This window comes from Orbicella faveolata, unplaced genomic scaffold (genome assembly GCF_042242905.1).
Source record: "Orbicella faveolata isolate gen_17 unplaced genomic scaffold, um_ofav_v1 contig_46, whole genome shotgun sequence".
In the NCBI taxonomy this organism is placed as follows: Eukaryota; Metazoa; Cnidaria; class Anthozoa; order Scleractinia; family Merulinidae; genus Orbicella; species Orbicella faveolata.
In genome coordinates this window covers 28,479,542-28,505,090 of record NW_028301576.1, presented here as the reverse complement: position 1 = coordinate 28,505,090, position 25,549 = coordinate 28,479,542, and the positions used below count along the sequence as shown (strand labels likewise).

Here is a 25,549-nt window from a genome sequence, read left to right as displayed (position 1 = left end):
TCCTATATTGAAATTAACTTAATAAATTTAAATTTATTGTCACAAAATTAACAATCAGTAACATCAATAATATACTGTACTATCTATAATCAAAACAGTTGCATTCAACTGAAACATACCACAGTACTGAAAGAAAGTATATCATATCATACTAGTAGAATTCTACAATAACTAATGATTTATAATTATTACATAGCTGAACACGAGACACCTCAAAGTAATCACCTTCCAACTTGCATCTTCTGCAGCCCTTATTACCACCAGATGACTTTGATTTGCACACCTCACATTGTGCAGGGTGATCTCCTGTCCACAATAACAGCAAATGTCTAATAATCATCTTTCCCTCAGAAAAACAATCAACCTTTAATTTATAGTCAACTTCTATACCTAAAAGTAAAAAGTAATTAAAATTATTTTAGCTTCTAATTTAATTGCCTTAATGTAGATGTTGTGGTTCAAATTTAAACTGGTTTGAAAAATTTCAAACCAAAGATAAATTTAAACCAATGTTTAACTGTTTATTTGAAAAGTTAACATTTTAACACCCTCTACCACAATTCAATAAGGAGTCAAATTGACACAAGTTATCACTTTTTTATATCAATTTAATTGAATTAAATATTGACTGAATAATAATATTGACTAGTAAATACCTTCACTAAAGATCTTTAAGATCAATGGTATTACTTATCTTGATCTATCCCCAAACCCTAATTTTAATTATTCAAAATGTACAACCTGCACAAAGCCAAATCTTGCTACTTATCTTCCTAATAAAACCATAGTAAATATAAATATAAATAACCTTCAATGAATCCATCTTCAAAGTCTCTTACAAGTGGATCAAGAAAGGGATCCAGGCTAACAGGTCGTGAATCAGGCAATAGGTATGATGGTACAAATCCAACAGTGTACACTTCAACTGTGTGTTGTCTATCTTGCTTTGAAACTGTTACAACTTGAACATCAATTGCTCCTACAAATATGGCACAAAATAAACAGATGAATAATGTTCCACTACACTTACCTTATAAGGTTAAAACTCATCAGGATAAAAATAAAAAGTTAGTGGGAAAGAAATGTTTTTGCTGTTATTGTTTTCTTGTGAAGACTTCTAACAGCATTCAAAAAGACAATAGACTTTTATTGTAGAATACATGTTGATCTACACTGTACAATGGAATAACTGTATAGGAAACTGTAAGTCCATAAATATAAATAATATTTCAGTGTGTACTTTAATACATATCATATGTAAACCAACCACTAAAATTGAGAAGCATAACCTGTTGATTGGTGGCTTGATCCAAACGGTTGAAACCCGTCTCAGTGAGCTATTAAACAAACATCATAAAAATGTAAAGAAAATATTTTAACAATTGTCTAAATGTATACTTAATGTGACAGCTAATTCAAATTATCTTCACTATAGCAAAAAAAGATCACTTTCTGTACTGTTAGGTGACTGCTGTTGGTGGATTGTGACCACAAGTCAGACAGTATTACACTGTCCTTAAGATGTGCCAAATAATTAACCACTATTTTTACTTTGCCAATTTCAAAAACACAATAACACAAAAACCTTCCCTGAACTTACAACAGTTCTATCTCCACTGTAACTCACCCACAAAAGCAATGTTTCGAGGATCTCCTCTGACATATTTTGCTTGAACATGGAAGGTACTATGACAGCAATCACATCTCACTTTATGGTATCCATCTTCATTTTCATCAGCTGCTAAAACTGTCTCAGCTGAAATTATATTGCTACATCCAGGATACTGACATCGGACCGGCAGGCAATACTCAGTATTGGAATCCCAGAACCATGATAATTCTGCAAATCGCTTCCCATCCCATAGTTCTTTCTTTGTATGCCAGCCTTCATTTCTATTCAGCCAATGTTCTTTTTCTCTCCAGTGTGATAAGAGTTTGTAACACATATCAGGATGTGACACCCAGCACTTAATCTTTCCTTTGAGAGCCAAATAATAATAGGGAATGGCACCTTTTTCTCCACAATGGCGGCATAAATCTGACTGAGATTCTAAAGTGTCCCAATGTTGTGGATGTACATCACTGAAACATATGAAGTACTCTTTAGCATCTTCATAACCTTCTGCAATTAGCATTTGCCTTGCAGCAGTCCAGTTACTGGGCCATTTTTTCTTGACTGTTTCATCATCTTCCCCCAAACCAGCTCCCTTGCAGTACATGTGTCTAGCCATTGTTAATAGCTCCTCAAAGTTTTTCAAAGATCCCTTTGTCTCATGCAAAAGATCAAGTGCTTCAAATATGGCACACACAATGGCATCTCTGAGTTTGTCTTCCAATGTGTCATCCTCAATTACACCTTCTTCAGCTTCCTCTGGATTCCCTCTTAAATTGCTTGAACTATGGGAACCAAACTCTGTATAGGTTCCACTAAAAACAGTGCTATCATAATTGTCAAAGCTACCACAGCCACTTAATGATGAAGAGCATTCATTCCCTTCCACATAATCTTCAGAACAACTTGGAACAGCTGAGTTATCCAGGTGACTTTCAGGAAGACTGGTTTCCGGTAACATTGAACTAATCCCTGAAGCTGGTAATTACAGTAAACACCCGCATATAAGAACACATGGATTAAGAACATCAGGCTGAAATTTGGCAAATAAAGCACCACTTTTACAAGAACAATATCAGCCTGGAAAAAAAAATAATGTTCTTATAAAATGGGAAGGGTGTCAAAATTACACAAATTACCATAAACACACCTGCTGACCAATGGTATTAGCTAAGTTTTGGGCACCTTTGTTCTCTTCAGAATATTTAATATCATGAATTACATTTTTTGCCTTTACAATACTATAAACTACTGTATTGATAGAGAAAAACATAAGATTTTATAGCTGTATCAAGGTCAATCACAGTTGTAGTTGATCAAAACTTGCAAATACTTGTCCAGTCTTTTGTTGCCCATTATGTCATTCAAATTTATTGAAAATAACTGAAGTTCAAACTCAACACTTCTGTATCTTGCTCAGCTTCCATTGGTAATCGAACTCAATGTTCTTTTTCTGTAATTTCTTGAGAAGTTTCTTGAGATATCGAGCATTCCCAACTAGTCTAAAGTCTACTGGTAGCTCTAGTCCTTTTCCTCGCCCTTTGTTTATTCTACTTCCAATGCATTCTGCTTCAATTTTGCCATACTCTGATAGAAATTTGAAGAAGAGTTTAGAAAGCTCAATAGGGACATGACCAACAATCCTGTTGTCCTCATTTTTTACCACAACTGCATACTTGCTGTGGCGATTATTGGGCTCCATTTCGCATATAAGAATCTCTCCAATGTAGACTGTGGCGTCCTTGAAATAAGCATGATAACCCCTTGTGCTTGCCTCTAAATATAGTTCATATTCATTCGTCATTATTCTAATGTGTGTGGGTTTATCCTTAAAAATCTGTCAAGGTTTTTCACGAATTCCAAGATGGTTCCTCACTTGCACAACCTGGCAGTGCTCGAAGTGGTTCCCGGGTAATATAACAAAGGAAACCGCTGGCCAATGCAGAGGCGCACAAAGTGTTCTTCCTCGTGTGTTGAACTTCACTGTTTGGAATTTTTATGAGCTGAATATATTAAGCTAAAACAAAGATGAATCGGACTTTATTCGATTGTGGCGTTCGAAAAAAAGTAGAATTGAAGAATGGTTGTATGCTTGACATCACGCCAACAATGGAAAAGACAGCTGAGATATCTAAAAGTGCTGAAGTAAAATGCAACGTCTGTGGTAAATCATTCAGAGGTCAACAATACCTTGACAGCCACATGAAATTCAAACACCCGATGACCGAGAACTCACACGAGGGTTCAAAGCAAGAGAATACGTTCGCCAATCGAAAGGAAGCAGATGCCCATTGCTCATTGCCTGAGGCTAGCCAGTCAGGAAGTAATGATCCCATTGTTCTGGACAGTAACGAAGTCGAAAGTCTTGGAAACAAGAGAAGGGGAAGTAAGAAGCGAAAATCGTACACAGTTGAATTCAAAAAGAAAACCCTGGATCTTTTTTATTCTTTGAAATCATCAAAACATAGATACAACATCGTCTCAAAAGAGAAAGGAGTTCATCGATCTTTGATTCAAAAGTGGAACAAAAACAGAAACCAAATTCTGAAGGAACTAGAACTAAATAAAAAGGGAAAAAATTCTGGGAATATAAGAGATGCAAGGCAGAGAAGAAAAATTGTGGCTGGGCGATCGAAGCAGAGTGAAAGGTATCCACTTGCAGCTAATCTATTGATTGCTGAATTCAAAGTTCGTAGAGCAGCTGGATGCAAGATTACAAAACTGTGGTTCAGGAAAAAGATGAAGGCAAAAATTGAGATGACTTATGGGAAAAAGGAGGCTGAAAGTTTCAAAGGAAGCTCTAACTGGTTCCAAAGGTTTAAAAAAAGGCACGATATAGTACTGAGAAGAACAAACAAGAAGAAAAACTCTGCTGATGATGGTAGGTTAACCATCCAGAAGTTCCATCAAAATGAGGAAATCCCTGAAAACACAGAGGAGGCAGAACAGATCAACTATGACTGACCCCAAATATGGCAGGTGGACTCCTGAAAACAGGTACAATGTGGACCAGGTTCCTCTTCCATTCGTGGTGGATCAAGGGACTACCTATGACTCACGTGGCAATAAACAAGTCTGGGTTGCACAACCATCATCAGGTCTGGATAAAAGGCAAGCCACTTTGCAACTTTGCATAAGAGGTGAAGGAGAACAGAATGTAAAGCCTTCCCTTGTGTTTAGAGGGAAAGGGAATGTTAGTTCTCAAGAGAAAGAACAATATGATAAAAGAGTTGATGTGTATTTCCAGCAAAATGCCTGGATGGATGAGGTGACAAATATGCAATGGTGCAAGAAAACACTCATTCCTGGGGTTGGAAAAACTGACCAGGAAAAGGTGTTATTTGCAGACAACGTGTCCTTCCAACAAACCAAAGAGTTCCACGAGACATGTAGGAATGAAATCAGTACTTCTGTGTACATGCTACCAGAAAACCATACTGATAAAATTCAGCCAATTGATGCAGGATGTGGAAGGATGATGAAAGTGAAAATTGCTGCTGCAATGGACAGGTGGTTGGAGATAGATGACAATCTTGAAAAATGGCATGATAGACTTTCTGCAAAGGACAGGCGAATACTTATGACTCAATGGACTGGGGAAGCCTGGAGTGAACTAAAAGAAAGCAAAGACTTTCTAAGACGGCTTTTTGAAAAGACCGGCTGCCTAATGACAACTGATGGCTCAGGAGACGAGAAAATCTCTCCCCAGGGCTTGGACGAATACAGTTTTTAAGATGCACAGCTGGCTTTTGGGTTACAGATCTACAAACAATAACAAGAGTACAAACCCTTAATGTTATTGTTTTGCTGATGTACATGTCAACACAGTAGTAAATCAGACTTTCAGATTTGCAGATGTACAGTGGACCTCTACTTTAGGCATTTCAAGGGTGGGGCAGCATATGGATCTGCCACAGAACTATACATACACCCTTCTTGTTACTGTTTTGTTACATTACTGATTACAGTAGACCTATTTGAACATTAGGTTTTTAATTATTCTTCCATCAATTTATGTAATTGTCCAAAAACATGATTAAAATTTCTAGCAACATTTTTTATGCTGTACAGCACTGAATTTAAAAAAATTTAAGAACATTTAAGAACATCCTGAGGCTGATTTTTCACTAAGCATCCGATAAATAAGAACACAATCAGTCTGACCTCTGAAATTGTGTGTTCTTATATGCGGGTGTTTACTGTATATAATAGAAATAGTTAAAAACTAGTTTAGTCTTTGGTTTTCTTTGTGTGAGATTCCTAATAATTATTTGACAGACACATCTTTTTCTATTTATATTTTTTATATCCAAAACAAATTTAAACTGCCACCCTGCATGAGGATAGTTGAAGATTTGTCACACCAGTTGCAAAAACTTGGTTAATAAAAAACATGGAAACTACTAGTTGAATAGGGCTGTTTTTACGTTGCTTGTCGTTATGTTTATCAGTAAAGCAGTACTTATTTACCTCCGTTAACAAAAAAATATAGAAACATGTTTCAAATTGTAAGCCTATACCTATTTTATGTCCATAATGTGCACGTCTAGCTAGCTGCTCCGACGGATCGATCGAGAACTCAGTTAATTTGTAGAGGCGTTTCTAAACAGTAAAATAAACTTACTATTTTCTTGTTGCAACAGTCTCAAGGCTGAAAGATGTCTCTCCTGAGTTTTATAATTTACAGGTTTTCCACGGCATTCTTGGCAGGGGCAATGAACATGAACGGAATTTCTTTCAGTACAGAAACACAAAGAAGCAGCTGCAAGATCTGCCATCTTGTCATATGAGCAGTCAGTCCGACAGGACAGCATCCAACCGGTTTCGTTGGAACCAATCAAATGGACGGAAAGCTTCAGCAACCAATCAGATGGGAGCAGTCTTGGTATAAAGGACTGTGCAACCATTTTCCCGCCCTCTTTGCCAAATTTACGTGCTGAGCTGTGCAGGCTTTGTGATAGAGCGTGTTCGGACTTATGGCGTCGAAAGGAAAGGCTTTTCGATCCTCGCCTTTATGCAGTCAACAAGCAGGCGATTCTGTTTCTGAGAATGACGAAGAGGTGGAGCAAATTTTATCCCAAAGTCAAAGTAAGAGTTGCAAAAGAAGCGCACAAGGAGAAGATGATTGCATTCCACAGAACGAAAGGCGGGAAACAGATGTGTCTTCAACTCAACCCGCAAACATTGTTGGTAAGTTTTATATGGTCTGTTTTCGCTTCTAATCTACCGATGATTTCGCAGAAGTGAAACCCAAGTTAAATGCTTAAGTGGCAGGCCAAAAAAATTGTTCTGTAGTATTTTTTCATGCGTTTACTTGGATGGAATGCGAAATTAAATCGAATTGCAAAATGGGGGATTCGCTTGATAATATAAATATCTTCGAATTTAATTTAAACCGACAAAGCCCAACATCACTTCCCACTTCTCAAGTTGAAGCTTACTTTTATTAAATGTTAGAGTAAGATATCATATTATAGACCAAAGTATAGGAAGCGGCTACGATCAGTAAATAAATTTGAAGTACTTTTTATGAACTCATTGCGTTCCATCCTGTTTCTCAGCTACCTCCAACTCACCTGCTCGAGCTGTTTTTCTCGGAAGAATTTTCTAATCACAGTCTGTTTATTAATGCATTTGTTCATAACAATGCAAGTTGAGAATGGTTAGTTTTAACTTAGAATTATGCAAGAATTATTCTCATAAGTTTCTTCCATTTCTGTGGAACTAGTTATGATACTTTTTTTATTTGCAGGCTGGACACCAGAACAAGTAAAAACGTGGATTTGTAGTTTTTTTGGCGAGTCTGTTGGTCAAAAATTTGTTGAAGAAGAGATAGATGGAAAAGCATTATTAAGCAAATGCCTGGAAGAGGATACGACACTTGAAAAACTGGGGGTGACTACAATTGGGAAGAAAGAATGCTTCTCAAGGGAGCTCATGGCTATTAAACCTGTTGTGAATGGTAAATATTCTTCCTTGGCCAAGTTCTTTCCAAACCTATTATTTAACTCTAGTTTTAACGAGAGCATTGCCAAGATTAGGCCATCCTCAAGAAATTTTGGGGAGTGGGGGAGAGGGGTCAAATCGTTGCAGTAATCTAAATTTTTCTGCACTACGTGTATGAGGTATTCTTCTTCATCACACAGAGTATAAAATCACTCTTACAACTGGAAACCACATGTAATCTCAGAACTGTCAATATTATTTTATTGCTTTTTTCTAGATACCTCCCACCCTTTTGGTAGTGGTCACAAAAGAAAGAAGATTGAAAGATCATCATTCAAGGATTATGACAGGCTGCTTACAACAGAAGAAAGACAATACTTAAATTGCAAGGAAAAGAGCATTTACAATACAAAGTAGGTATTAATCTAAAAAGTAATGCAAAGTCTTCTGTGTGCCATTCTGGTAGTTAACCTAAGGATCATGTTTACATAATTTTTATCTTGTGCTTTTATGAAACTGACTTGATTACTTGTAATGCCAAGAGCTTCTCACCACTTGGAACATTACACAAAGATGAAAATTTAAGATGATTTTATGTTATGAGTTGAATTTCTCTTCCAAATTGTTATAGTAACACTTGATGGTCAACTTAAGTTCTGATGACTTTGTGGTCCTGTGTCTAACAGAAAAAATATAATAAGATCAAACAGATGTTAATAAATAATCTCCTTTACCAGGAAAAAAAAGATTACAAAGGAAGTAGAGAAAAGATGGCCACGTGGAAGTGCCTTACCAGTTTATAGAAATAAGGCAGATGCTATCCAAGTAGACAAGTTTGTGGCAAAATTGGTCAAAGATGACACTCATCCTTTTCCAGAGTGTGGATTAGGTAAGGAAGCAGTCCTGGAAACAGTTTTAAAGAAAATCAGGGAGCAGAGACGCCATCACAAAGAATTACCCCTTACCAGAGAAGAAGTGCTGTCAACAGACAGTGCATCTGAGTCAACCGAGTCAGCTGGGTCCAGTAGTGGAAGTCCTAGTCCACCCAGATATGCATCTCAGTTGCAATGTGTGAAAACGTACAACCTTTATTTTGATGAAGGTGAGGGAATTACAGAAGTTATTGCTGCCAATAAATATTGACTTGCAGTTTTTTGTTTTGTGATCTTGAGAACCAAAAAACTATACTTAAATGTAGCTTATGAGACAAAGCAAGGCTAATTTTGTTATGTTTTCAAACCTCAATGTGGGATGGGTTTGTAAAACATGATTTCATTATAATTTTATTTAGTTTAGAGTATGGAGTGCCAGAAAATGTCCATGTAAGGTCATTGGAAATTCTAGCGGGGGAGGGGGGATCTTAATAGCCAAAATTTTTAAAGGAAACTTTGATGTATGAACTGGAATTTCTGTTGGGGTTTGGAAATTCAAACCTAAAAACCTTCCCTGAGAGAGGAATGGATATTTCCTGGAACACCACACTAATGACAATAATTATATTTTGCTGCCAAGAATGCATTCTTAAAGGTCAGAACAGACAAGGGGACTTGTCACAGCAACTTGTCTTGGTTAGGTAACAAATTAAGATAAAGAAGGATTTATTTGCCTATGCTTGGTTACAAAATGTATTTTTAATGCCATTGGTCTGTTTGTGAAAAAGGGGCCTATCCATAGTTCTCAATTAACATTTAAATGGTCAAGTGGCCTGGTTTGAGTGTATACTATGTGAATATAGCCTTTCTTTTAACATTTTGTTTATTTTTATCCTAGACATGACTCAGACCACAGCAGATTTAATTGTAATGGTGGCTCTAGGAAAACCATCCATAAAAGAAGTGAAGATGGATCAATTACAAAAGATGAAAAAAATCTTCAACCTTGGCCTTTTACGAGGCAAGGACAAGATGACGCACATTAGAGCAATTGCAAATTTACTCTGCAAGGAGGGCTATATTACCATACATGACTCTAAGGAGGAAGATCAGGGATCACTGACTCGTGATAATGTTAAAGTAGTCAAGGAGATTATTCTGGACGAGTCTACAGCAAAGGACTCTTAAAAATTGCTGAGTATGTACTTAACTGGATGTTTAAGTGACTTGCCATAACAAGTAGGGGGTATTGTGTACCAATTCTGCAACACACTTTTGCAAGGCAAGATAGTTTACTGTTGAAATTTACGGTTCAAGTGTTCTTAGCTCTGCTCAGAAGTGTTCTTGAGTTTTCATCTTCAATGCAGAGAGTATGCTAAAATTAAGCTTTATCTGTTTATTTTTCACCTCTGTAAGATAAATTACATTACACTGGTCTTGACCTAACAAATGGACAGCTGGGGTGTTGCACATATATTTATTGCTAAATTGTGTGCAGCTGTGGTGTAGATATCGATTGGCTATTAAAATTTCCCAGGCGGGAAGGCTGCAAATCCCAAAACAGAAAACTCCAAAAACCAAGTTTGGTATGTCGAATACCAACCCTGGAATTACGTTGATTTCCATTATGGTTTTCCATTTTTCCAAAATAGGGAAAGTGGTTAGAAACCAAATTTGTTTAGATACAAATCCAAACATGTATTTAGTAGCAAATTCTAGTGTGGTTTTCTTACTTTACACAGTGGGTTCTGTTAAAATCCAGGTATGGGAAAAGAGAAAATCCATGTTTGGGAAAAGGAAAATCCCAGTATGTTGACCTGTTGCCATAAAATCCACATGAGGTTTTGTTTATTTCCAAGTATGATGTTCTCGCACAAATTTTGGAAATCCATGTTTGGTATCTTGAGGATCCAAATTGGTATTCGGACGAAATCCATGTTTGGAAAACTTGTACTATTTCCATGTTTGGAAAATATTCAATTTCCACACAAATTCCATACAATATCCATACAAAATTCCAATTGGGAAATTTGCCAATTTTTCCAGTGTATTGATTATTATATATTTCAAAAGGTATTAAGAGAATGCAATGTGTGCCAATTAATAAGTGTAAATATTATCAGAATTATTAATTTTTATTGTCTTGACTTCTGCCTCCAATTGTTGACGTGGTCACCATGAAGACCCTTCAGTGCTTTGAAAACTACAGTTGTACCTCCCGTAAGCGGACACCCTCAGGACCAGAAATAGTGTCTGGTTAAGAGTGGTGTATGCTTCAGGAGGTTGAAAATATAGTGTTTGTTTGTAGCTGAGAACATAACTAAGTGTCTGCTTACGAAAGGGTGACCACCTAAGGGAGGTGTTTGTTGACGGAGGTTCAACTGTATTTCAGAAACGTTTTATTCATGTAAATTTTTTCATTCATGTTAAATTTTAGGACCAAAACAGTTTAGTTTTCGTGGATGTGGATGTAAAGCCATTGACTCAAGAAAGTGGTCAAAAGAGCACTGAGATTGGATACGCGCAATTGACAACTTGTTCAATGGAATATTTGGTGGTGATTTTTTGATATATGTGTATGATAAAAAGGGCACAAGCATTGACGAGAATATTGTGTCCGGCCTTTTAGAGTATAACCATTGTAGCTGGGAGACCGAATACATGAAGCAACTAACAGACGTTTCTGATGAAGTAACAGAATCAAATGCTCCTATGCAGAATTGTGGTCTGAAACAGCCGGACTTCACTGATGCAAAAACTGCCCCTACACCAAGTCATGCCAAATCAAATTCTTCTGAAGAGAAAGATGAAGCTGGGCAAACAAACAGCTTTAACAAAGGCAGGGCAACACAGTCTTGTACTCAGCTGTCTTCTGCTCTATCCACAGCTTCAACAAGAGCTGAACTAGCTGCTTTGGACATGTTAATACCTCCAGTATCCTCTATCTCTAGCTTACGTACCTCTTTGCATGCTCAGATAGCATACGGTTATCTGTTCTTTATATATCCCTTTTCTCTGGTGCGATGTCCATGTGAAGCAGTTGCCACAGCAGCAGAGAAACTTCTGAGTGACGAGAAAAGAAAAGGAAACCATCCTTCTGGCGTTGCAATTAAAGGATTTGGCCAGTTCACAGAAGAAGGCTTAAGGACTCTTCAAAAATTTGTGAAATTTCTGAAATGAAACGTAAGATAGTTGCAGAAGCTAAATGGCTTTCTGGACTCAATTGTACATTGAGAGAACTCACAGTTCTTCAATCAGACCTCTGGAATTGACCAACAACAAGCTCAGTTCTGAGATTTGATCCCAAATCTATTAATGTCATTTCTTTTTGTGATCTTGCTGAAGAAAGGTACATTGACAGCTTTATCGTTGACGTGTTTTTCAGTGGATGCAGGTTAATGACAAAGCTTTCACGCTGGCGCAGTTAAAAGCAAGAGCTTCATGCATAGTTACGTTTAACAACTTGCAGCAAATAGTTGTACCAGTCTTTATGGTGAACCACTGGGTACATGTCTATGGCAACCTTGCTAGTCAGCTTTTATATTTTGATGATGGGCTGACTTCTCAGGTGTCATCAACTGCCCTTCCATGTGTCAAAGAAGCACCAAGTCTCCTTGAATTATATCCTCATCACCCATCTCTCAAAGCAGAATTTTGGCACTCTACTCAAAATTTCAAGCGGTTTGGAATGCCAGGGGTAGCAGATACCCGAGGGTTACACTTAATTTCCCTTTGCTTTAACCCAGCCTGTACTCTCAGGGGTACTGAAAAATGTTTCCTCTCTGGCGAAACTGTCACCTTGATGTGGTGGAGAGAACTAAGTGTCTCTGTGACCTATGCTGATAATGAGTAATTTCCCAGAAGAAACACCATAACCAGGAAGGTCAAAGGAGAGAGACCAGACAAAGAGCAGTCTCTTGTTTGGTACAAGATTACTGACTGTAGCAGATAACTTGCCATCACATTAACCAAGCCTGTGTTCCTTTTGGTAGCAGACACATGTACCTGAGGGTTACCATTAATTTTGTTATCACATTAACCAAGCCTGTCCTCCTTGGATAGATGATACCTGAGAATTTCAGTTAATTTGTCATTGAATTAATTTATAAATCCCATGCTCTCATAGACAACCTGTGAAATCTTTGCAAGCTTTGCAGCCAAATGTCAAGTTGGATTTGGGTAAGTTGCTTTGTAGAAACTAGTGCATTCATGTCCTCGCCAATCTTAAGGTCTGCAGCAGCTGTTGAGCTGTTTCCTTTACAATTTGAGTATGGCAAAGATAAGCAGCATGGGTAAACATAATGCAAGTTAATTAATTGAGCAAGGGAACAACATAAAACTTAATTGACCACTTCCCATGAGGATCTTTTCAGGGACAGTGAAAGAAATATAATCTTAATGTACTGGTACATGTAGGCAGTTGTTTAAGTTCAAATAAGCGACTGTGCACCACCGATAACCGCCTTCAAGTGAAACCACTGGAACACTTGGTGGCATGTATTCAACTGCAGCCGCTTGTCACATGTGAACATATAGTAGGCAATTTTTGAAATCCTTTCTCGAGCCTTTTTATTTGTTTTCTTTTTTTTTTTTAAATATTTCACTATTTCAAAATAATTTGGCCTTACAGAATAAAAGTCACTCTGAGCATAACAATTATGCCACCAGAAATGTGTTTTAACATTAAATTGTATGAAATTTGTGGCAAAGTGTCCTTAAACTTGCTTTTGTGAAAATTGCAGTAAAATATATTATACTGCATCTCTTGAGTTTAAATGTATCAATATCAACAATTTCACAATAAACAACACATTTGGTTTTTTTAATGCAGACCAGTGTTTACTTGGTGAGTCAATATCAATCAATACAACTCAAAGAACACCGGTAATATTGGCACTGCAATAGGAATAGATAAAAAACAGTTGTGACTTTACTTCTATCAATATTGCCAACAATATAGTTTGTGCTCTGATTGGCTGGTCCATTGCTATTGATTTCGATCAAAATTGATTCAAGTCTTTTAAATGATAAACCTAAACTTATTAAAGCAATTTGTGTGTGTGTTTTCAAAAAACAGGAAATAAGTAAAAGTCAAAACTTTTTAATATGCCAGAGTTTTACAGTAATATATGAAAGAAACAAATTATGCTATATACCAGTAGTCATTTTGTTTTGGCCATAAACGTTTTAAAGGTGCTGATGATCACTTAGGAGGCTCCACTTTCTTCCTTGTAATATGTATGAAGTGTGTGTAGACCAACTGAAGTGAAAATTGAATTAATGTTGAATATTAGAAGTTTATTACAAAGATTGCACTTCATTTGAGACTGAAACTGTGTTGAGACAAGCACAGATTCCAATCATTGACTGCTATCAATTTTCCCAAAAACAATAATGATGCAGAGTATTTTTCTGATTGTAATTCAGCTTTTAATGTTGGCTACTTTTTTGTATGGATTGGGTTTTGGGTTTCCACATTCATTTCTATCAAGTAAACTCTGCCTTGCAAACAGAGTTGATGCACAAAAAGGTGCTGTTTGTATTTTTTTCTCCTTTTTACAGTTCCACTCAGCTGACGTATAAACGAATACACATTTTTTCCAACACAACAGCATTGTAGAGATTGGGCCACCAAATCAGATCTAACTTGTGGGTAGCTCTACATTCCCCATACCCGACCACTAAGTTGCTTCTACAGGTAATTCAATTCTGCCTTTGAATGTTTTTCCATGGGCTCTGTTTTGTTGTAGCAGCAAGTGCCTCTCTGGGATCCATTTCACTTGGGTAATCAGTAACTTGTGTGTCTCCATTCCATTGCACTTGTTCTCGAAGAGTGACAGTGTTTTGTTTTTCCAGGGCAACTTTGAGTATATTCAAGTCGAAAAGGTAGTATGTCACCTTTCTCGCTGAAGAGCTCAAAATAGGTGCTCACCAGTGATGCTGGTTTTTGATAGCATTAGGCTGTGGGTCATCCAGATTTCTGAGCAGTCGCTGGAACAACTTTGACGGAACCATATTGAACTCCAATGTCTGCCAATTTCCAGTGAAAGGACATGGCCTATTTTATAATTCATGTTTTGCAAAAATGAAAATCCAATGGGATTCTTTAATTACAAGTCGTCTGTTTTCTTAATGAAAGCAAACGTAATGCACTGAATGGGAGGTGGCAGGCTTTACTGAGAAGTATGATGAATGATGCACCATAAATATGACTCCCTTAAAAGAACTGCATGGGAGACTATGGAATTTCTGTCCAGTCCCAGATAAATTTGACTTTACAATTTCTTGACAGTAACATTTTTTTCATAATTGATCGAAGAAAAAAAATGAAATGGCCTGCACTTTTCCATCAGAACAAACATGCAAGTTGTTTTTATAATCATTCACTACTGAAGACCAGTCGTCTTTTGTCCTTGCGCAAGCGTGCGTTTTAAATTGTCTCCCAAGCTGGCACTCGCGTGTTACCTCCGCTCCACTACTTCCCATTTTTTTTAAAGCACTTGTGTGCATGTTTGTTATCTACCTCAGTTATACTTTGGACTGAGAAAGGATAGATATCATACTTGGCTTGTCTGTTGCTAGAGTGAACTTACTTTTATGTCGTTAGTGACGAACTCCATTTATGCGTTCGGTGATACCAGCCAACCATGCTTTGTATTCAGCTTGTACCACGGGAGATCTTATGGCTTGGGGAACTGTCAGCGGAACTTCTTTATCATTCTGTAAAAACTGCCCGTTTTGGGTGTTGTTTGTTAACATGGTGTTGCTCAAAGTGCTTTAAAAGTGCATGGAAAGTTCTTAACTTTTTAGAACACTCGTCATAGCGAAGGTACATGCATGCATCAGCCATGTTAAAAGTGCACTGATGGTCGATGGTGTTGAATGGCGAACGCTTGTTGTGTTTCTATTGTTATTCTACCCAATAAAATAAAAGAATTTTTTCTTCAAAGGGCTGAGAAACAATGGACCCTTGTTATGTTTTCAATGTGCCACGTAGTTTACCAGTCAGTTCCCCGTCATTTTCCCTCACCCCAACTCGTGATGGAATCGGGAAGAAAACGCAAATTAAGACGGAAAGAATTTACCAAAGAGCAACTTGCACAATTCAGGAAGCTTCGGAAAGAGCAAAAACAAGAGGAGAAGGAAAAGAAAGAATGGTCCAGCGAGGTGGAGGAAATGACGATAACACCTCCCAGTCCACCAGCAAATGCACGCCACAGCAATGAGAAGAAAAGAACTAGAGGAAGCGGAAAATTGTTTGCCGGGAGGAAAGAAAATGGATCGCACATTGCTAGAGAAGAATCACATCCCAGTCAACCAGCAAATGCACATCACAGAGACGAGAAGAAAACAAAACTAGAGGAAGCGGAAAAAAACTTGCCCAGAGGGAAGAAAATGGTACATGCATTGCTACAGCAAAGTAAAAAGAATGGAGAAGAAGATACAGTCACACGTGAGGCTTTGAGACGGAAAGTTCATGCATCCACGAAACCTAAAGAGAGCGACAACACAAAATTGCTGGAGATCAGTGCAGCCAACTTGATGCGTACTGCAGCAGCAAAGTCCATCAGGAGTGGAACTTTTGGTACTTGCTACCTGGGCAAGTATCGGAGAATTGACATTGTTATAAAACAATATAAAGAAAGAAGTTGTCAAGGCGGCGAACTCTTGTCATTCCTACAAAGGGAGGCAAAACATGAAGCCAATGTTTTACTGTGGTTAGGAGATCACCCAGGTATTCCACTTTTATTTGGTGTATGTCTAAAAGAAAAGCCAGTGAGGATTGTCATGAAATTCCATGGAGACGGAAAAGATAGCCTAACAGTTTACAAAGCGGCTAAGAACAACCTCATTAGTGAAAAGAAAGAATGAAACACTATTCTTTGTGAGACCGCCGATGCCTTGGATCATGTACACCGTTGCAGTTATGCCCGCAATGATCTGAAATCGAACAATGTTGTTGTAGAAAAATGCGAAGATGAGCTGCTTCACCCAGTAATAATCGATTTTGGTGAAAGTGTTTTGTTAATTAAAGCAAAGGATCCTATGGCAAAACCAATGCATATAAGGGACCAGTACAAGAACAATTACAGTGCGCCAGAACTTGTTGATGGTACTGGAAAACCATCCACTAAAAGTGATATCTATGTGCTGTCTTTCCTGATCAAATCTGTGTATAGACTTTTACATTTTCGAAACGTTGTTGCTGTGAAGAAGGCTTTAGTAACATCGCCTGAAGAAAGACTGACAATCAAAGAATTAAAATCGGCTTTAAGTGCTGACTATTAGAGAGGTGCAAACTTTTTGCCAATTTATAGCAATGAGGCAGTAACATTTCGTTTCATTTCGATTTGATTTCAAAATCGCTTTTGTTTTATGCTTCCAGGATAAAGGAAAGTGTTGTCAGTGTATTTTTTCAGGTTCCTTTTTATAGTCCAGCTAACTGTTGCAATCAAAAGTGATAGCTAGCGTGCACAATAGATGCACATTGTATTGTGTCATCTCATCTTAGCTTTAGCTTCTAGTATTTCATGCTGTGGAAAGGCTAATGATACTTGGTAAATGAAATAATTTGAATAAATTGTTTTGGACATGGTCACAACGTAATTATTTAATTTCCAGTTTAGCCTGTAAAATTAGTAAGCGTAAGTTGCAATATTGTTCGCGCTCTCGGTTCTGCATGTTATGTTCATGCTAGTCTCCGTCTTCACGCAAAAAAACACCAGCCAAATTATTTTTATCCCCGATTTATTGTAACCATCACTCAGCACTGTCATCTTTTACAGTACATGACTAATAAGAAAATCACCTCATCTGATGTTCATGAAGCTACAAGGCATCAAACCATGGTATAGAGTTACTTATGCAAATTAGCTGATGGCACGTTCAATGTGCCCTCAGCTAATTTGCATAATAGGTTTTGAGCCTTTTAAAGCTCATCATTGTCAAATGTTAAAGTTTTGACAGTTGCAGGTTTCTTACTGTTTTCTACAAACAAGTTGAATAATCGCACCAAATAGCGAGAATACATTTTTCTAATACGTTTATCTAATTTACAAATAAGTTGTGATTATATATCAATGAGTATCGACTATACCATCAGTGTATTTTTATCTGTTTTACCATACTACTGTCTCATCAAAATCTTTTGAACACATCCAGAAGGACTTCTAATAATAGCCCACTTTCAAAAAGAGTGTAAACCTGTGGCGAGTATCAGTGAGGGATCAATTATGGGATCATTTGGGCGTGCTTGTGCATTTGTTTTCAACCTTATGCGCCCCCAAACGATCCCACAATTGAGCACATGCCTTCTCTAGCCCAGGCTTCCACTATTTTCGAAAGTGGGCTATGTAATTGCATGATCTGCTGCTAAGAAGTTTGGACATGATGTTTGCAATTGCTCAACCATCAGAAGGGCTATTTTCTTGGGAAATCTTCAGAATTTCCCAGTTAAGCTTTGACCGGAACTATGCAGAACCTGAGCAATGTTCACAAAAAAATCACCGAGACTTCAAGTGATGCCCAGTAACCACAAGGGAGCTTTTAACACTATGTTATTACATTTGAGGTCAACTTGTATTACATTTACAGTTGGTCAGCTTACTACATTTAGTGTTAAATTGTATTACATTTATGGTGGGGTAAATTATTACATTTACGGTTGATTTTTATTGCATTTGTGGTTAGCATTACATTTAGAGTTAATTTTTGTTACATTTACAGTTGGTATTACATTTAGCATTGTTTATTACTTTTAGCGGTGATACAGACCTGAACAAGTGCCTCGCTCATGGCTGGAGTGAATCTGGAGCTTCTCGATTTTTTCCCTGAAGACATCTATATATTTACAAAAATTAAATAACAATAAATATTATCACTAATGTCACTGTGTGATTTTAAAGTACAGTGCCATATTTAGCTTATCTCCATAGCATTGTTAAATGGCTAATTTAGGTGGCTTTTTTATGTAATGTTTCTGTTAAGTGAAATGTAATATTTTTTATCGTTTTGCACTATGTGTTTTTTTGGAAAAACCAAGAAGCGCTTAGAGAAATGTTTAAGCCCAAGAAAAGAAAAGAAAATAATTGATTTAAACACTAAACAATAACAAGCATGGATTAGGGAAATGTAATACAGTATTGTGAATAAGTAATGCAAGCGAAATGCATGAATTTCGTTCTTTGTTTTCCCGATTTTTTGCATGAAAATTCGCGCAAAAGTTTGAGCTGAAAGTCGCGACATTTTGATAGAACAAAGAGCGATTTTTCCTTGAACTTTCGTTGTCTCACTGACAAATGGTGTTATTTCACTAGCCAGGACATGAAATTTCTCTAGACATTCAACAATACTTCAGTAGCCTTCTTGTGAACTCCTCTATGTGATCGATACGTTCAAATGGTCATGTAACTTACACAAAATATATTGTTTATTGTTCAAAACTGCACCATGAATCGAAGCTTATAACTTACAAATAGTATGTATCAATCGTTTACCGGATAAAACATGCAGCTACACTGTGAAAGGTTACACGATATTTGTGAAGTCTTTTAAAACAAGTTTGCTGACTTTGAGTTGAGATATGGTGCTGCCAACACACGAGACCAACACTTACCATTTTCATAAAGTCGGCAAGCTCTGTTTGTTCCACATAAAAACGAAAACATCAGCAGTTCTTTGTGTTAAATCCGCTAAAGCAAATTGACATCAATGATCCGATAAAGCCCAAATTCTGAAGCGTGAAGGTTTGCTATGAATGCTTTCACAATGATGTACATTTGAGTAGATGCCGATCACTCGGAACAATGTCCTTGTGTTTATTTGACCCAGTTCCCTTACAGCTGTACGCGGATGTATATCCAGCCATCACTTTGTCTCTGCCAACGAAGTAGCGGAGAAAAGCAACCGCCGGAATTACATCTGTATTCACATAACTAGTGTTGTTTGTGAATGTGTGGCTTTGCATTTTCTTTCTAAGGCTAGAAAACCAACGATAAATTTAAGTCAAGATTCAAAAATAAGGTCGCATTTTTCGACTGTGGACAGTCTTATTACATGTGCATTGTAGCCTAAAGTCCGTTTTAAATCTAAACAAAAGAAAACTGTCCGTATTCTGAAGAGAGAAGCCTGATTCTTTTGTATGTTCCAATCATTATTACTGAAAACAGTTCTGGTAAGCTGTAATAATATTTGCATGTAAGCATGTCAATAGTACAAGTTCTTAAATGGTAATGTCCCCCCGTATGCATTGCAGTACATGTAGTCACAAAGATCTTTTTTTCAATTTATTAACAGGCATTACATCAGGTAAATTAAAATTGAGCTAACAATATAACTACTGAACAATTAACTTTCATTTCTGATCATACTACTTCTATTGCGATATTGCAGTTTTACACTTTTATGACTTAATATCAGAAAAGCACAGAACTTATCTTATCCTATCGCAACATTAACAATATAAATACAATTATCTTTATTACTAATCTGGAAAACATTGCAAAAATTTTTGTGTCCTGTGACTACATTACAGTTAACTTTTTTCATATCTGAAAAGTTCTAGAAAAAAACTATTTTTTCAATACTACAAATATAAGTTACTCTGTTGTTGAAAAAGAAAACTCCACAGTTCAATAAAAAAAAGAAACAAAACAATGGCAATAATCTTCTTAAAGAGTTCTAATTTGTGTAAGAAACTAACGGTTTCATGTAATGTTTTACTCGAACTGTCAGCTTTAAAACACTAATTTAAAGGATCGATTACACACGCGTGTTTAATTGAAACTGCAAAAAAAAAGGAGGGATGTGAAACTTCACTGTGTGACCATGTAAAAGGGCAGCGACTTTTGGTTAGAGAAATTAGCTGTTGCAGAAACTGGAATTTATTTTTCTCAACTTTTGTAGTCTGTTCTAGGCTCTCGAATAGTCGGCGGTGAGCGAGAAAATTTTTCTCTTGTTCAGCCGCTTTTCTGCTCGCCCCGCCTATTTGACAGCCTGCAACAGGCGATTACTTTTTGTTGGTATGCATTCAAAGCTCGGCCAATTTAATAAAGTATTCGAAGGAAATTATGGCGTGCAAGTTTAGTATGTATGTTTTAAATGAAGGGATGGCTTGTTACTGTAATTCATTAAATTCTGTATTGTATGAAACACAAAGATCTGCTGTTGGTCATTGACTTTTATCAGATGTGGTGGCTCCTAAAAGAGCCGTTTTTAGTGACCTACAGTGCAATGTCCAATACACATTAGACGAAGCACGGCACGGTGGCTCCAAAAAGAGCCGTTTTTAAAACTTGGTGGCAGCACCTTCAAACTTCACCACAGCGAGGATGGCCTTGTGCAAAATGTGATCAATATATTTTGCACGTTTCTGCAGTGTGACTTTCTACGCCCAGAATTTCTTGATGCTGTCCACCAACTCTTGTTGTTGCGTGACTTCACTTTGGTCTCCAAAAAGAGCTTGAGTTCGTGCCACAAGTTCTTGATCGGGTTGAGGTCAGGACTTTCCGCGGGTGTTTTCCACCAGTTGATGCCATTCTCCTCAAAGAAGGCCCTTGCTCGCTTAGAGGTATGCTTTGGGTCATTATCTTGCATAAGATAATGATCAGGCAGCTTCTCTCTAACAAACGGGACCAGAGTGGTTTCAAGAATGTTGCAGAAGAGAACAGCATCCATGATGCCATCAAAGATGCAAATCTTTGTGGCACCATGTCTACTAATCCCACCCCAAACATGAACTTTAACTGGATGCTTCGGTTTTGGTTTGCACTTCATCGGCTCAACGATCTTCCTGTAGCAGGTACGGCGGTACTGCTGAAGGGAAACAGAATTTGTTGGAGAAGATCACATTGTCAAAAGTGTCTCCACTTTCCAACACACGCTGAGCATACTCCAGTCATTTCGTCCTGTTTGGGGTTCGGATGAGCTGACAATACGCCATCTTCTAGGGTCCAACCAAGCTTCTTTCTCATTCTTTGCACAGTGGCTGAACATATGGAAATTCTGTATTTCGAATGTCCGACAACTTGCCCCCTGGACAATTAGCCCCAGACAACTCGCCCCCAATCTTCAGACAACTGGCCCCCAATATGAAAACACCTGTGTTACATTGGAAAATATATTTTTATGCTCATAAGGTAATAAATTATGCGCAGCAAGTATGCACCATACAACTGTAAGGAAACACCTTAAATTCTTGTATTAACTTTCAGAATATATTTTAATCGATCATTGTACTAACCATCCTCCACAGGGCCTGTGTCCAGCGGAAGGGGCACCCCATCAGCTCAGTGTCCGGCGGGACCTGGCAGACCACATTCCACATCCCCTTTTCAAAATCTAGGGTTTCCTTCTTCACTCTTGGCTGGTAAGGCAGGATTGACAAAAGTGCCTCTAGGACTGATTTGTGGTCTCGCTTCTTCCTTCCTGACATGATAACAAAAACGTGAGGCAATTGTTTTACATGGTCATTGTTCTTGACAAAGGCATTCTTGGTCCACAACTGAAAGCGGGTGACGACAAAGTTTAAACGTTGCATCCACATACCAGCTCTTTGATTTGCTGAAAACTTGCAACTGCTGGTCTGGTGCGAGTATCAAATGACGGCGTCCACATATCTGAAGCACAAAGCAAATTTATTAGCCCCTTAAAGGAAAAATGTCTCACGCCTGAAAATACAAAATAATGACGTCACAGAGACCATTTGGCCACGTGCAAAATGTTTAAAATTTAAGGCCTCGGTGTGAATTTTTGAACCCTACAAATAGCAAATCCTCTTCTCAAAAAGGAGGGAAACGATTGAAAATGAAATATAAGGTATGTAAGCTATGTAAGAAATCTGGTAGTTAATTTTAGAATGCACTTTAATAAGAAAGTTTATTCTTTTCATAGCCCTTGTAAACAGTTTCCAAGAGATGAACATTCTATCACACAGTCTTGCTAGTCTTTTCTTTGCGAAAAAATTGTAATGCATGTTTAATTTTTGACTATCTTACCTTAACATCTTTGCAAAAGAAGTTATCAGGGATGTGCTCCGTCTCCAATTCAAACTCCAAGTCTTTGGGATCTTGTGGGTGCAACTGCTCACAGAAACGGTTGGCTGTTCACTGTGGGCTGTCTACACATGGCAGGCTGGGGCAAGGGGTGTCAGTTAATTCGCTAAGAAGGATATCGTTTACCACTGCAGAAGCAGGCCTTAAAATGTCCTTCGATGCTTCCTGTTTTATTATTGATTTGATCTTAGCAGCAACTGCTGCTCCCACTGGAGCTGCATGGTTATGGTCGTTCTTGCCAAATTCAAACACATTCTGAGATCTTTGAATCACCGTAGCGCTGCAGCGGTTACCCTGAAAAAAGTAACAGAAGATCATGATCAGTATTCACAGTGTTGCAAAGTAAGTTTAAATCAGTAATTAAAATGTTAGCAACCATTTGTACAGTAAAATAGTCAAGAGTAAATCATGATCAGTATTCACAGTATTGTTAACTTGCAAACTCCGAACGTTACACTCTCTGGGCTCTGGTTCAAATAACCAAACAAACAATTTCTTACCATTGGTCGTACAGTGCATTACCAATCCATGGCACTGACGTGCTGCCTTTTCACGTCATAGCTATATCCCCAGCTGTCAATGAGTTTTCGTCTCCCCCTTTCACTACCACCCTCCACAGTTTCGAAGGCAAGCTGTTGGTTGACTGGTTCCACTGGTACTGGCAGAGGCTCCTTGATGGATGATTCTTTGATAACTGGCTGGGCCGGGGGATCATAAACTGTGGACTGATCTGCATAGTCGGCTGATTCACCATTCACTGGAGGGTTGGTGGACTGCTCTGCAAATAAGTAGGCTGATTCATAGCTCACAGGAGGGTTGGTGAACTGATCTGTGAATAAGTTGGCTGACTCATCTCTCACTGGAGGGTTGAATTCTTCAGATAGTAAGATATTCGTTGATGTCTCCATGACTCTGGTGCTTTCTGCAATTGGACACTCTGGACCACAGGACGGACAAAACCAAACGATATCAGCACCTGCCCTCACAGCAGCACAATAGTCTTGTTGAGAAATACCTGTGAAAAAAATACTGTAAGCTAAGCAATGATTGCTACAACACCTATCCAGTATCAAAAATCCTTTGTGAAATCGGGCACCAGTGTTCTTGAACCACGAACGTCAACCGCAATTAAAACGTTTTCTCATTTTACTTGCCTTGGCGCTACCATGATTGGATTACTAAGTGTCTTTTCTCTTACAGAGCCGGTGAATTACTTGAAAATCTGAGCACCATCACTATTCGCACAAAAGTACTTGTTTAGAACATTTTATCGCACGCACACTAATTCTTTGGCTGACGTTAAAAACAACCACTTAATTTAAACTTGAAACTATACTTGCGATGTTCACCTGTCATAAAAACAAGTTTAGATGTCACTTACCAGTGTCACAGGTCCTATGATTCCATTTCAGGCAACCATTGCACTGAACACCTTGCTGCCGTTCTCTCATGGGTTCTTTACACAGTATACAATTGTTGCTTATGGAAGTCATTCTAGTTGTTCACGTGTTGTAGTTCTCAGATGATTCTTGGTTTGTGATCAATGATCGAGTGACTGTCTTGTTAGCCTTTCAGTTTTTTATAAACAAATCATCTTAAACGTGATTTGTTTTTTTCATTCATTCACTTGAATAGGTGCTAAATAGGTACTAGAGGTAAATTATGTTTTGTCTAAATATTCATGACACTTGTTCACTTTAAGAGGCTTCATACAAAAGTTACTTTGCTCCGTACAGAAGTTGCTTTGCTCCATGTAAGAAATTAGTGAAATATTAATTGTCGTGAACTTTTTGTTTTGGACAACACAAATAGTTCAGGTTAAGGTCGTATTCCGAATTTTCAAATAAACAAGTCTTTGAAAGGTCGGCGCGTTGTGCTGGAAAAAAGTCTCACCTTGAATTAACAGAAGTTCACACATTATGCATGGGTATGTGTGGCAAGAAAACAACAATACAGTTTTGTACAACTACACAAGCAATGAATCAAATACATTTTTAATTAATAAAAAAGGTTTTGATGGTAGTTTATTAAACAATGCGCGTAAAGCTGTGGATGGTTTTCAAATTTTTTCAAATACGATCGCTACAACTGAATTGCAAACATGTCTAGCCCACGAAACACTTTGTTCCTGGCCCAAGTGGCATTTCATGAGAAAACATCAGTCAGGCAAATACAATCTTGTAAGGATGTATACACTTTAATAATATCATGGAGCGCACTGATTTTTGGTTGGGCCGAAGTAACTGGGGGCGAAATGACCATGGGGTGAAGTGACCGGATACCATGTTAACTAATAATAATAGCATGCGTGCATGCTTCCTGAGAGGTAAGCTGTGCTGTGTCTATCCGACATAAGCAGTTAGATCTGTTTCACTTCAGTTACTTTAAATGTTGTGGCTGGATTACGAAATGGTCATGTTCATGTGTTTACACGATCATTACAATTGAAGGCTACAAACGTAAGTCTTGGTCTCGTAATGTACTTTAAAAAACAAACTTTCTTCTTCTTTCAAGAAATTATTACCTTATGAGCATAAAAATATATTTGTCCAACGTAACATAGGTGTTTTCATATTGGGGCCAGTTGTCTGAAGATCGGGGACGAGTTGTCTGGGGCTAATTGTCCAGGGGGTGAGTTGTCCAGATACCCCGTATTTCTCCAGCTTCTTCTGGATCTGGCTGCTTGTCATCTCATCATTTTTTTGCATTTCCTGATCAATGAAAGCTTTGCTTCCTCAGACAGCTTTTTAGGTCTTCCAGAATGCAGTAAATTTGCCACGGAGCCTGTAATTCATAGTTTCTCAACAATTCAAGTAACGCTAGTGAGACTAGTTAAACCTTCATTCTTCAAGGACCTTAATATTGCAACTGGGGTGAGACCTTGTTTGTCAAGGACCTCGATTCGAGTTCTTGTATAATCTGATACTTTTGGCATGATCTCTATTTCACAGGCTATTCTAGTGCTCGAAGGTGAATGAACGCGAAACCTGTTGTCTGTTCTATGATACCTATAATAACAAACCTGCGCAGGGACTAGGACTACGGTGTGAAACCTCGTGTATTATTAC

General features: G+C 37.8%; 4 protein-coding genes and 3 pseudogenes across 6 annotated transcripts; 3 read left to right on the top strand and 4 right to left on the bottom strand.

Moving 5' to 3' along the window:
- Positions 1–248: 248 nt before the first annotated feature.
- LOC149099453 (uncharacterized) lies at positions 249–6,584 on the bottom strand. Of its 3 annotated transcripts, XR_016203693.1 has the most exons (4): positions 6,237–6,521; positions 1,628–2,590; positions 809–1,337; positions 249–390 (listed from the first exon to the last, which is right to left on the bottom strand). XR_016203693.1 is itself a non-coding variant. In XM_089277726.1 (3 exons), exons 1-3 carry the CDS (start codon positions 6,517–6,519, stop codon positions 1,330–1,332), a joined length of 1,254 nt encoding a protein of 417 aa, XP_089133852.1. In that variant the 5' UTR covers positions 6,520–6,521; the 3' UTR covers positions 660–1,329. The 3 variants fall into 3 exon arrangements, 2 of the variants coding, with proteins under 2 accessions (XP_089133852.1, XP_089133853.1); XM_089277726.1 differs by lacking the exon at positions 249–390 and having other exon boundaries at positions 660–1,337; XM_089277727.1 differs by lacking the exons at positions 249–390; positions 809–1,337 and having other exon boundaries at positions 1,345–2,590; positions 6,237–6,584.
- Positions 2,601–3,715, bottom strand: LOC149099455 (uncharacterized). Its single transcript, XM_089277729.1, has one exon. The coding sequence runs from the start codon at positions 3,414–3,416 to the stop codon at positions 3,009–3,011; it is 408 nt and encodes a 135-aa protein (XP_089133855.1). The 5' UTR covers positions 3,417–3,715; the 3' UTR covers positions 2,601–3,008.
- LOC149099454 (uncharacterized) lies at positions 3,641–5,607 on the top strand (annotated as a pseudogene).
- Positions 6,585–7,211: 627 nt separating the features above from the next.
- On the top strand, positions 7,212–10,007 carry LOC149099452 (uncharacterized). Its single transcript, XM_089277728.1, has 4 exons — positions 7,212–7,574; positions 7,836–7,971; positions 8,296–8,660; positions 9,329–10,007. The coding sequence occupies exons 1-4, from the start codon at positions 7,343–7,345 to the stop codon at positions 9,616–9,618; spliced, it is 1,023 nt and encodes a 340-aa protein (XP_089133854.1). The 5' UTR covers positions 7,212–7,342; the 3' UTR covers positions 9,619–10,007.
- A 3,979-nt stretch (positions 10,008–13,986) lies between these two features.
- LOC149099451 (uncharacterized) lies at positions 13,987–15,301 on the bottom strand (annotated as a pseudogene).
- An 11-nt stretch (positions 15,302–15,312) lies between these two features.
- On the top strand, positions 15,313–16,358 carry LOC149099450 (uncharacterized). The gene has a single exon (XM_089277994.1). It carries the CDS (start codon positions 15,313–15,315, stop codon positions 16,300–16,302), a length of 990 nt encoding a protein of 329 aa, XP_089134120.1. The 3' UTR covers positions 16,303–16,358.
- Positions 16,359–21,284: 4,926 nt separating this feature from the next.
- Positions 21,285–23,974, bottom strand: LOC149099449 (uncharacterized; annotated as a pseudogene).
- Between the last annotated feature and the right edge of the window lie 1,575 nt (positions 23,975–25,549).